We start from the raw sequence: 12,927 nt of genomic DNA, 5'->3' as shown, positions 1-12,927 counted from the left end.
GCCCTGCCTGCGTGCCCATCCCCAGCTCACTGCACCAGGCGGCTGGCTCCGAGATGGAGCAAGAGGAGCCATTCACCAGGGATAAGTCAATGAAAATGCAGCCCTTTGTTTGCTTAATGAGTCACTGAGACGAATCAATTTTTTTTTCGAACATAGAATGCACTATTTGTAACTTGTTTGTGCATTGTTTGGGTGAATAATTTTCAACCTATTTGTCATTGCTTTGCCCCAGTACTGTGACCAGTCTCCGGCGGATACCAGCGAGGCTCCCGAGTCCTGACTGGCTGAGGAACTTTTACAAGAGAAGCTTAAAAGAACAGGAAGCAATGAAATTTGAATAAGGATTTTCAGCTAAATAAATACTTATAGGAGATTTGTGAAGCTTTTGGGATGCTGAACGGTCTAGCCATCATCTGAGCACTCTCAGTTCCAAGAAGCAACTCAACCTTGGGAAGCAGAAGGACTCCAGTGAATGCCTGTATTTCACACTTACTCTCCAGTCACTTTCTTAAGCAATTACTCTCCACTTTGACTATAATCGAATCTGCTCTGTTTTTCCTGTTAACTAGTTTCTCATGGTAAGAATAAAGTTTAGTCTTGCAAGCCAACTGTATCAATTCAAACACTTGCGGATTTTTCTGCATATTTCCTCTCTTAAAAGACATCAGTGCATCAACTTGCGCTTCTAAGATCAGAATAAACATGTTGTAAGGAAGTACATACTGAATAAAAGCAAATACAGTTAAAAATAATGCATATTAATAGTCCTTTTCTGAATAAAAACCGTGTGAATATTTTACAGAAATAAACCATGTAATATCTGGGTTGTAAGTGCATCCTCTTTACAGAAAAAACAAATGGTAACGATTAGCATAACAACTTAACTGTGAATATTTGCTCAGCATTTATTTCACTATGCATGCAATAAAGTCACTACATCTTTCATTACAGCCATTTTGAAGTACTGTACTGACCTTTCTGCCTCTGGCAGCCGACAGAGACTGCAGAATTTCTTTGTTTCGTTCCCCAGACTGTTGATCAATGCAGATTATTTGACATCTACTACATGGACCCACAACCTGAAATTTTAGTTAAAGTAAGTTCATGGCTGTATATCAAAGCAGTACCACATTGAACAGTACAAGCTTCTGACAATCATAGTATCTTAAACACATACCTTTTTGCATACCTTTCCTGTGGCTTTTTTATGTTTTCATTATGTAAAAGGTCAGGTCTGTTCATGTAATGTAGTAGGCACCTTTTCAAAGGGTTTACTTGCAAAACTCTCACTGAATTTTTAATTGACTTTTTTCATTTTTTAAGGAAAACTTTCCCAGATACAGAATCTGAAGAATACCAGACATTTACATATTTGTATTTCCTGATGGCTTCACTTCATCTACAGTTTAGCAGGGCTGCTTGCCCAAAGAACTGATTACAGAATTAAGCCAGTGCCTCAGGATTCAACCCAAGGAGGATTTCTTGAGATTGTTTTAGTGCAGCTAAAACGCACAATATCTTTCTTATGTGCATGGCACTTGCAGATAATCAGAATGTAAAATGTGAATTTTTACCAGTTTACATAAACAGAAGCAATAGTGGATCCTCTATCATGTATTACACATGATGTTAGCATCCACATGCAATCACTCTTAAGGTTAATTTTTGTCTGAACTAAGGTGTGATTTTAGGAAAAAAACCCACAAAAATGAACGTGCAACTAATTTCTTAGTAAAGCATTAAAATGAAGAAGGATGACATATTGTACTTCCACTTAATATTGCATCCCTAACTTTAGTGAAGTTGTATATTATGGAAACTAACTCTTAGCAGTATTCCAGTATAAAGATTCTATTTCTGTAAAATGTGTCATAAATTTCAAACCAAGAAAACAAGATAGCTTACTCTTTTTAGATGTATCTAGAACTGCTTATACAACTGTTCAGCGTAAACATAGAATCCATATATCAGCTTTTTCAGAAAATGATTTTCCACAGATTTATTTTTTAATTAATAGGACAAAAGGCAAAGAAGGAAATATTTTTTTCCCTGCTTTGCTTTGTTCAACAGCTTCTTTACCATTTTTCTGGCATCAAGGAACATTAGCATAGTTTTACCATTATTACATCAGTATCTGAGGAAGGACCTAGCAGAGACAGGAAAAGACAATGCAAGTTGCATAAGCCTTTCTATTTTTGGCTTGCATTCCTAAAGTATATCAATGTCAGAAACAGGAATGCCTTTTTGTTTTGTAGTTTTACAGTAACTTCTCAACAGGATCCTCAGCTGAGCTTCCTAATGTAACTCCAGCTTCTGATAAGCTCTACACCAAGGATTTTGTCCTTTGCATTCCTCATCTCCTACTTACAGGAATTTTGCCTCAATTTTCTGTAACTCATATTACAGCTTACTGATCAAAGTACACACAAAAAGAGAGCAGATAAGCCATGCTTTCCACCCTCGCCAAAAAAATTTCTTACAGTATACTGATGAGAAAGAAATAGCAATGATATCTATCACAGCTTCTAGATTTGACCTTGGCACTTCTTTTAGTCACACCTAAAACAATAATGAATCATCTCTAAAACAATAATGAATAAGCCATTTCTTTCATATCCTAGGCAATGAATCTTCAAATACATACTTCACATCTCAGGGCCAGGCAAATTCAACAGAATATGCAATACATGTGCATCATTCCCTTAGGATTCATGTGTAGCTTCCATGGATTCTTTGTTAAAAGGTTTTCTGAAAATGTATTTGCAAACGAAGTCTGACTCTTCAGTATTTTCCTCAGTACAAAACACATCATGTTGTTAGATATGATGTAAAGTACAATGTGCCAAAAAACCCTACAAGGCCAGAATTAGCAACATTCCTTTAATGGAGATTAAGACAAGATGTATACATCAGAGGGCAATGGACCATGAGTGTTCACTTGTATTCATATCCAGTCTTTTGCAATCAGTTGCTTGATGTGCAGCAATCTGAGGTTACATTTGGACTACTGTGCTTAACAGCAATCATTATTCTTTCATGACATATTGACTAAATATTTTCAGCAAACTCTGCCTCAAAACAGTGATTATTATTCAGTTTAAATGGACAGAGGTGAGAAATGTTACAAATTATGAAATATAAAAAAAAGGTGTGGAGAAATAAGTCAAAACCTCTCAATTATATTTGTCACAGGTCACATAACACTAGCTATTTTTTAATACACTTCATAAATTTCATCTGCACAAACCATGCCGCCCCGTTCCAGTCAAAGCCTTGCAAAAATTGGTCTGTCTCCAGAGGTAAAAATGCTTTGTGATAGAATGGGACAAGCATAAGAGAGAAAAGTTCACACCTGGAATCGCAGTGCACCGATTGAAATCTCAGCCCACTCTTCTTCTTCAAAGGACTCTGGTGCTCTGACGACAATGTTGGCACGGAAACGTTGGATTAATTCATCTGTTTCCAATGGCTCTTCCAATCTGTCTCACAGAGTTGACAGAGAAGAACAAAAATAAGGTTTATTAACTATTTCTGCAATAGATGTTTGTAAGAATTTAGTGGCTTATATGATTAAGCAAGTGATTCTCCAGAATAACCTGGTTTGTTTTATTACAAAGTGTATAGAAATGACACAAGGTATTTAAGGATAATTTGTAGTCTTTCAACTACAGTATGTAACCCTCTAGGTGGCTTCCTCAGAGGTGCAATCTGGAACTGTAGCTATGAAAGTATACAGACAGATGACTGTGAACAGTGCATATGAGAAAATTCCTTATTATCATTTGTAAGGCTATTGTTAACAAATGAAAAGATCTTTTGAGTTAGCACTCATTTGACTTGTTAATTGTTTCTAGAAATAGAATCTTCTATAATAGAAGGCAAATAGAAACATATTCTGAATATGCTGCCATGGAAAAAGGGAGAAAAGAAGTAGTTGCTGAAGGTGAAAAGGGCCAGTAAAGTCATTTTATGAGAGAATATATCCCACACATTATTATTATTTGCCTTTGGGATGCAGCAGATTGCATCAAATGATAGGTGTTCTAAAAAAAATTAATCTCTGTGTGGTGATATTTCCACCTCTTTACAAGCATTTGAACTGCCAGAGTACTGATTTGTGTCAGTGTGGAGAACGCATATGAGACAGACAGAGCAGCAGACTGCATACAAATATCAGAAATCTGATGCATCTTAGAATTGTCATTCATTCTTCTTCTACAGGAGAATTTGACCAGTATCAGAGAAAAAAGACAGCTCTAAATTTTGCAAGAGTTCTCTCAGTGCCACTGGTAGTGGAGTAGAACATATCTTTTTGCACTAGCTATTAAGGACATGAAAAATATTTGATTCTCCATCAGCTGCAGTCTGACAATTTTGGTGCATGACACCCTACAGCAGAGGTAGAAATCTGCATAAGTAGTGAAGAGAGAAGTTTCTATCCTGAAAAAAAAAATTGAAAAGTAAGGACCTGCAGTTTAAAATGTATTTTAATTAAAATGAGGAAAAATATGCAAAATTAAAATAACAGGTGACACTTCACATCAAGCAGTCTTGGCAGAAGAGACAAGTTAGGTGAAAAAAAGAGCTTGGTTTTATTTAAAATAGTCTGGATGACCTTCTTAAGCAGACAAAAGTGAATAAGGATAAACTGTCTGAGCAGACTTTCAGCCAAACCACAGAAGCCCAGCTCCACCAAGCCTCCACTGTTCACAGGGGCTCCAGAGGTGTGGGGGCAAGAGGTGGCATGGGATGCTGAAGGGCTACAGGTTTTCCCTCTCCCACAAGTAATCCATGGTTGAGACATCCTTCGAAATGACTGCAGGAGGTGGAAGCCAATGGGAGGTACAGATTGTGCCAGTGCTCATGCAAACAAGGAGGAAAATAGCATTTACTCGTGAGTATGTTGGGTTATGCTGCTGTGCTCCCTGGCTTCGCTGTGGCCTCTTGAAGCTTGGGTGCTGTTTAGCCTCTAGTTTTGAATGCATTTGTTAAAATATAAGTGCCTGCCATCCCAGCCTGTACTGATGGGGGCATCAAAAACTTCAGTACCCTCAGAGCTGGGCCTGCAGTGTCCTGAGCCAGCTGCTGAAAACTAGTTTAAGCTTCTGCTAATTTACCCCTTGCTGCTGATCACAAAGACTGAAATGCCCTTAATTCTAGTCTTGCAGCCTTCAACCTGCTCAGGTTCACTTCCAGAATATCTCTACTCTCCTGCGCCTACCCTCACCCCTCAGAACTGTTTATAATTACTTGGCAACGTATATCTGAGTAAATTTCCATTATTTGTCCTCCCTCAAAACGCATTTGTTGGATGGTGTGACAGGCACCTTTGTCCTGCAGATCTCAACAACAGTCTGTTTTGGCAATCAGTGTTATTTGCCGAAGTGGGCCTAGATACTTTAGACTTTTCACAGCAGTGGGCTCTGTAAGGAAGAATGCATTAGCTATTTTTAACAGGCAAACTTTAAAACAAATATTTATATCTCCAGGGGCTGGTTTTTTAACAAGAACATTTGAGCATTAGGCCAGGCTATGGGTATTTTCATGGAGGTGGCCAGTAACAGAAACACAAGAGGGATTAATGTCTGCATGTACACATAGCTCTCCAACAGTAAGATACATTATAATTTTTAACTGAAGTGTTATTTCTGTTTTTAATCACCTCTCAAGAGCCAAGTGCAAACTGAAAGATTTGGTTTTGCTTATAGAAGTTGGAAAGAGAAATTATGAAAACTTATTTGAAAATCAAAATAGTTTTATAAAAATTAGCAACCTTCTATTAAGCAAAAAACAACCCACATGTGCATCTAGATATATATATATATATATACATACATACACACACACACACATATATTTCTTCTGTGCTCAAACCAGGAAGTTCAATGCACGGGGTAGGTTTGGTGGGTGACTAAGAGGAGGTAAGATGACTCCAAGAAGAGTCAGGGAAGTTTTGTGAGACAGGAAAAGGGGCCTCAGATAAAAAGGGGGCTGTGAGATGCACAGCAGTGATGGAGGCCCTGAGGGAATATTTTCTGTGAAATTTGAACTTGTCCTAGTTACTTGCAAGAAATAACAATTTCCTACTGTCAGTATATGAAGATTTGTTTGGTAACGGGTTTGTTATCTTTGAGCTGTGGGCTGACTCAGTGTTTCATTTGCTGCTTCTATCCCCCACTTTTGTATAAGTAAAGCCAAATTCAATTAAAAAATAAAACTATTCTAGTCCTAAAAGCAGTTTTAAAGCATTTCTGTTGGGCATGTTTACTCTTAGTCACTCCCAGAGCAAAAAATTGTTCAGCCACTACTAAGATTTTGTATTTTTACCTGCCAGTTTATTTACCCTGAGAAAACCTATTAATCCTTGTTCTTCTGACAAATAGAAACTGGTTGGTTTCAAATAATCTCTTGCCACCAAATCATTTGACAAAAATTGCTTTTAAGTTTTCCTAAAGATGACTGGTATACAGATTATGTTCACATATTTAATCCCAATTTTCAGAATTCATACAAGAATTAGTAATTACAGCAGTTTAGTAGCTATATATTTGTTGAACACTGGAAGGTAACTACCTCTAAATTTCCAGGAAGAAGAGCTATATTGGCATCTTATGAAAAGATTCTAGAATCCAAGATCACTGAGAGAAATTTGGAGACAGAACGCTCTTACCTTTCAGAAATGTGTTCTTTCAGCTGCATAATGCTTGCTACATTTATCAGGAGGTATTGTGCTTCATTCACAAGAGAGAGCGAGATATTTGTAGCAGATGACAGACCTAAAAAAAATCAATCCAACTTCCTAAAACCATCATTAAAATCAGTAATTTCACCTCATCTTTCCTTTGACCTCTAACTTTCTCATTAAAAATGTATTCATTTATTCATTATTCATCCAGATACTAAGGAAATATTCCAATACCCTCAAACCTGTAAATTGCAGTGATGCAATTCATTTAGAAATGGAGAGAGAACTGGGGTTTTACCAAATTCATAAAACAATTTGCAAGAGCAGTATCTATGGCTTTTCAGTTTCAATGCTCTTTCAATTATTTTTGTAATGCAATTTAGTCTCTGAAGAAATTCTTTGATTCTTAGTTTTTTCTTGATCATTTTTCAGAATGATCACTGAGCTTCCAGACAAAATCATGGTCATGATGACAAAAAACCCAAACCCTCAGATTGGTATATCTGTAAATTTTCACCAAATTTAAGAAGTGCAGCAAAAAATCAGTTTAGTTATAGAAGTACCTACTAGATAAATATTGGATGACTCTTTAATCCTTTATCAGGGTAGTTATATACTCAGTGTGAAGTCCATGAGCCTGATGTTTGCATGAGGAATCACAAATATTTTCAAGAATGACAACATACCTTTTGTTTTTTTCTGAAGTGACTTGCTTTCCATGTCTGAACTTTGCCTTATCAAGCGACATGGACGACCAAGAAACATAGAGAACCAGCCAGCAATTTTTTCTCCACAGTCATACGTTTTCACCCTATTATGAGAAAATAGCGACTTCAGATTTGATTGCCCAAACACTAATTTGAAAAATGGAAGGCAAATTGGAAAGATGTTTATTTTGCTTCTTTCAATAAAAAGTACAGAAACTGTATTGTCTGATGAGTGCATGATGTGAAGTTCTGCAAGACTTTATCTCCCTACTTCCTCAGTTTTACTCTGTTACTCTTTGTTGTACTTTCAAAATGATGTAAATTCTCTCCCTGCCACTAACTCCCCGTGCCATTAGTTAACAAAAGAAGTAGTTAACTGCTACCAATTGCTTCTTGATCGTTTGGGTGGGGGGCAGACTGGGGTAAGGTGTAGCAAGGAACAGGTTTGCACTGTCTCTTTTGTTCTTGGGGACATCACACAGCTCTGGGGGAAGGTTGGAGCTGTGTGTGCCAGCTGTGGGAGAGAAACCTTTCTCTCCTGCTCCTCGCTGCTTCTGTGGACTTTCCTTCTTCATTTGGGACAAAGGACACAGAGAGAGAGACAGAATTCATCTGAGTGCTCACCGCTCATCTGCCTCGCTGGAAAAAAAAGACTGAGAACTCAACCTGCAGCTTGCCAAGGTGTGACACTGACTCTGTCCATAAATATAACTGGAGGAAACCTACTGGTTTGGGAGTTGTTCTCTTTTGTTTTTTTTTTACTTGTGGTGTTGAGGAAGCAGTTTGCTCTGGTCTGTTTACAGTTATATCTATACCTACATATATATATATATATATATATATATATATATATATATATATATATATATATTAGTTAAGAACAGTTATCCTTCTTATATCCATTTTCTAATTAAAGTTCCTTTTCTTAAATTTAATAAAGAGTGATGTGTTTATTGTGGAGGAATCCTCTCCTCTGCTTTTTGGTAAACGTTTTGGTTTTTCCCCTCAAACCAAGACAAGTCTTGAAGTTAATATTGATGAGATCTAGTTTAATTTTATATGGAAAATTAGTGTCGAATAAAGGATTAAATAATCATAAAGCTCAAGACACTGGCTCTGAAGTACAGTAAGTGCTAGCCCAGATAACAATATTACAATATAGTATTATGAAAAAATCACACTCTGGTCTGTGATTTTTGTTAAAGCAGAGAGGAGTGATCTGAGTTGAACTTAAGATTCCCCACTGTATGTAATTCTTAATGATCCCATCAGGTACAATGATATTACTTCCCTAATTTAATTCATGTTAGAACAAATATTCTACACTAATACACAGTTCCACTAACAGAGCCCAAGTATTTCTCTATCTAAAGACGATTTCCATTATTTGTTAAATGTCTGGTGAGTTAGACAAGGCTGGCAATAGAATTGTGTTCTTTATTTGGATGTAATCTTTCCTAAAGGGATTTTGAGATCACCTCTCTCAGTCCAAGAAGGCCACAGATCACTGGGAAGTGATCCTATTTGACATTAGATTCCTCAGCCCTGAGTAAGCTTAATGTCAATCTTCCAAACCCCAGGCATCTAGCTTAAGTTACTTGTCTTCATTCCTCTTACAAACAATGTAAAGAAGTGAGTAGTTTCCATCTATATTAGACTTCAGGACAGGATGGCTCTCACTGTGGGAGTGTTCAACTCTCCCTATTGACTACAAAAAGTGATTTGACTGATCCCTAACTTTAAAAGCACATAAGTAGGTAAGAGGAATGCCAATTCTAATGCTGATCTAGGGAGGAGTCTTGTAGAAGGAAAGTTAAGTAGCTGTGGTTCTATGCTCACCGTGTTGTCCTACTCAGCCAACGAAGTTGATCTGCGTGGAGACCAACTGCTTTGTGAAACAAAAAACCAGCTACTCACAGCAAAAGATGCTAAGCACAAGGATTGAGAGAGGACGTAGCTTGGCTTTTCGAAATGCTTTGTAGGGTTCAACTGAATTATGCTAGTAGAAACCCAGCACAAGTGAAATCAGAGATTTTATAATCCTGCAGGGATCAGGTATCTCTTCAGTGCTTGTTCTGAATTTTGGTTTATGGTGCAGTTCTGTGTCCCTCTCCCCAGTCTGAGATTGATCAGATGTCACCCACAGCTGCATCTAACCAGTAAAAATGGAAATGGTACTCTGGTACTTAGAGAAACAGGCACTGTGTTGAGAAAGAGGCCAAAAGATGAATGTCCTCATGAGATTTCACAGCCTGAAATGAGTGGTTCTTGTGCCCTTGGCAGTCACTGTGTTAGGGAGAAGGATGCTAAATGAGAAGACATGAATCTTCCATGTTAATAGTACAGGTGAAAAAAATTCCCCAAATATTTTTTCTCACCCTAACAGAGATGTTAGGGGTGTTTAAAATCTCTCATGAGCCAATTGCCTCTAGTAGCCTCTAGTTGGGGATCAATACTGTATAAATCAGGAACATAATTTTGCCCCCTTTGTATATACTTACTATTTTGAGTCACAGTGGCTGAGTTAGAGACTCACACTATTCTTGGTTTTTCATCAAATGTCACTGTGTAATTTTTGTATTCCAAGACTCTTGTGTTTTCAAATTGCTTTCCCATATTGTCAGACCATTTTTGAGCATGTACCATCATCTCTTCAAGGTCTTAGTCAAAGTCATTCTGTTGTAGCTCAATTCCACTTGTTTTCTTCTTGTGTTTATTTTGTGGAGTATAACTTTACATCTGTCAGTATTACATTTCATTTGGCACATGTCAGGCAATCTATAAAAGAGGGCCTATTTCTCTCAGATTTTCCTTGCTGTTTGCCTTGAGTTCCCCACTCATCTTTCTATTATGTCACTTAGCTTCAGTGCATTACAACTGGTCCCTCTAGCAGGGTAATTTATAGAACAAGAAACAAGGACAGATGAAGTCTGAATATTGATCCCAAGGGATATAATACACACTACAGGCTCAGTTCACCTTGTTTTTAACTATATCTTTCTCTTCTTCTAACACTGATACCCTTCCCCGATCTCTTTGATATTGCAGCCTGTCAAAGAGAGAGGGCTGTGTCCCTGTCTATTTCAGTAGAGCAGTAACCTTGAGCATTTAGGGTCTTCTACAACATCCATAACCTTAACAACACTAGCTTCTACTTGCATCTGTCCACTGTTAGATCTTATACCAGAAAGCCGTGGCCCTCTGATGTGAGCAGCACCTGTGACGGACAACCCCTGCTGAGAAGAAGGCTAACACTGATGAACTGCTTCAGAAGGGAAATTTGGGCTCATTAAACTTTGGTGGCTGCTGTGAAATTAAACTTCCTCACAGGACTGCTTGCAGATTCTACATCACGTACTTTTCTCAGGTGTCTCAATCTAAATTCAGAGTAAGCCTACAGGACTGGGTGAAATCACAGCATCAGAGCGCACAATTAATAAATGAAAAATGCCCTCACTAGGCATTTCTTTTGAATAAAAATCTTTTAACAAAGATTTTTGGTCCTACTGCTCACCTCAGACACTTTGCAGAAAAGACTACAGACCATAAATCAGCTCTTGTCCTATGGCAAAGCACTACTTTTCTCACTTTTTGTGGCCCGGAGGTTTCCCTGCTGGAACACTGGAACCTGGCATCAAGTGCTGTTGGATCTCTGAGCAGTTTCAGAACCTCATCAATGTTGTCCACTTATTCTGCCTTACTTCCTGTTTATTTATTTGCTAATCATAGTCTACTCTGTGCAATTTGCCTTGCATATCCCCTTTCTTTATCATTCTCTCCTTTTCTTCCTCTTCAGAACTCTTTTTTCATGAAAATTTCCAATTTGATATAATAAAAATTACACAGGCAGTTACATGAAATAGAAGCTACAATAAATAGTATGGCAGCAAATTTTATGCACACAGACAGAAAGATAACCTAGGCTATTTTACAGCCTGTAATATATGGGCTTACCATGGGGAGGCTAGGGATGAGTCAACACTAAGGGAAGTGGGACAGATGGTTAAAACAAATGACTGTTGGGTGAATTCCACTACCTGAGGAAAATACACTCCTGAGAAAAAGATCCTCTTTATCATCTGAATTGTTGGTCGAAAAGAAGGAGAAGATCATTTTCTGCATGGCTCCATGGGGAAAATGCCAGGTCTTTTGCTGGTTTGTTTATGTGCTACTCTCAGAGAAGCAAATGTAGCGGGTTACAAAGAATTAGTATATCTTGGTTAAAGAAAGACATAAATCTTTCAGTGGCTCTTTTAGTTGGAGTTGCCAAGAGACTCGTTGAAAAGAAACATAGTAGACAATGCAAATGTACTTTAGCAAGGCACTTGATACACTGCCACTCAGAAAACTTAATGAGACTGGGGAAGTTCTTAGAAAATGTGACAGATGAACACTTAAGTACATGGATAGGAAATAAATTTATTCATAATGTTATATTTCACTGCAGTTGTATGCCTCTTGATTAGAATAAATATTATTTAACATACACACCTGCAATCAACCCAAGATTGTTAAGGAAACACTGATCAACATGGGTGGTCAAAACAAAATTAAAAAGGGTTCTCAATATGGAAAGCTGTTTATAACTTCAGAAGGTTCTAGCCATTTTGAATCCATGCAGCATGAAATGGATAAAGTTGCCAACATCATTACTATTGAATGAGGGAACTGAATTCAAGTCCTGCTGAGACCCCCAGTTGTCATTTTTTCATGCTTGGAGCAAGTGAAAAAAAAAAATCACCCTCTTTCAAGTGAGTGCTAAGTCAGTTTATCATATTATCCTACCTCTTTTCCATTTTTATTATTTTTTACAGTTTTCTATCAGACATGCTGGGCATTCGAAATTACGTGTTTAAATGTATTCTCCTGGTCCACTAAGACATTGCTTTTCATCTCCTCGCCTCTTTTTTAAGGACTTCTACTCCTGTGTGTCCATCTGTTCATGTCCTGAGTGTCACTACAGTAATTTTCAGCTTCAATACCCCTCTGCTCTCACTCACCTGTGTGAACAGACTTTACTCTCACAGATCACAGCCTCTTTTCCACTGTCTTCTAGTGATACAGCTATTGGGTCCATGCCTAGATGGGCAGAGAACAAGCCATAATTAAATAAAACATCTATGAAAAATTGTAGACTAATGAAAGGAGTCCTTATTTTTGCCCCTGCTCATAATCACAGCAGACTCACAAATGGCAAATCAAAACCTTCTTCTTCTTTTTGATAGAATTATATTCTCTGCCTGCAGGTGGCTCCAAATGATAAAGCAAAGTTTAAAGGCTGTGAATGACCTTGCTACTCAAACCATATTAAGGAATACACAATTTCAGCTTTGAGTAATTTCATTCTCTGTCTCTGGCAACAAAATGCCACAGAATTACTGCCTCAGCCACAGCTTCTGTTGAAAGGATGAGTTTTCACTGTTGTGGGCGCTCTAGCAAGTCAGCAGATGACAAACAGTGTAGGGTTGAGGTTTTTTTGAGCAGTGGGATGGAGTGATCTCAAAGATGAAAGATGGAGGAAGGGGGAAGAGAAAA

The 12,927-nt window shown here is 37.7% G+C and overlaps 1 protein-coding gene across 1 annotated transcript in view; it reads right to left on the bottom strand.

Moving 5' to 3' along the window:
* Positions 1–12,927, bottom strand: part of MOCOS (molybdenum cofactor sulfurase) — a 225,603-nt gene that overhangs the window by 11,694 nt on the left and 200,982 nt on the right. The window contains exons 10-14 of the mRNA XM_071553581.1: positions 12,393–12,471; positions 7,372–7,496; positions 6,671–6,776; positions 3,353–3,479; positions 975–1,079 (exon numbers count right to left, since the gene is read on the bottom strand). Of these exons, the coding sequence (XP_071409682.1) occupies positions 975–1,079; positions 3,353–3,479; positions 6,671–6,776; positions 7,372–7,496; positions 12,393–12,471 (542 nt within the window). The remainder of the gene's footprint in view (positions 1–974; positions 1,080–3,352; positions 3,480–6,670; positions 6,777–7,371; positions 7,497–12,392; positions 12,472–12,927) is intronic.

This window comes from Pithys albifrons, chromosome 4 (assembly GCF_047495875.1).
Source record: "Pithys albifrons albifrons isolate INPA30051 chromosome 4, PitAlb_v1, whole genome shotgun sequence".
In the NCBI taxonomy this organism is placed as follows: domain Eukaryota; kingdom Metazoa; phylum Chordata; class Aves; order Passeriformes; family Thamnophilidae; genus Pithys; species Pithys albifrons.
The sequence above is the reverse complement of the archived record's forward strand: the minus strand, read 5'-3'. Positions and strand labels throughout refer to the sequence as shown.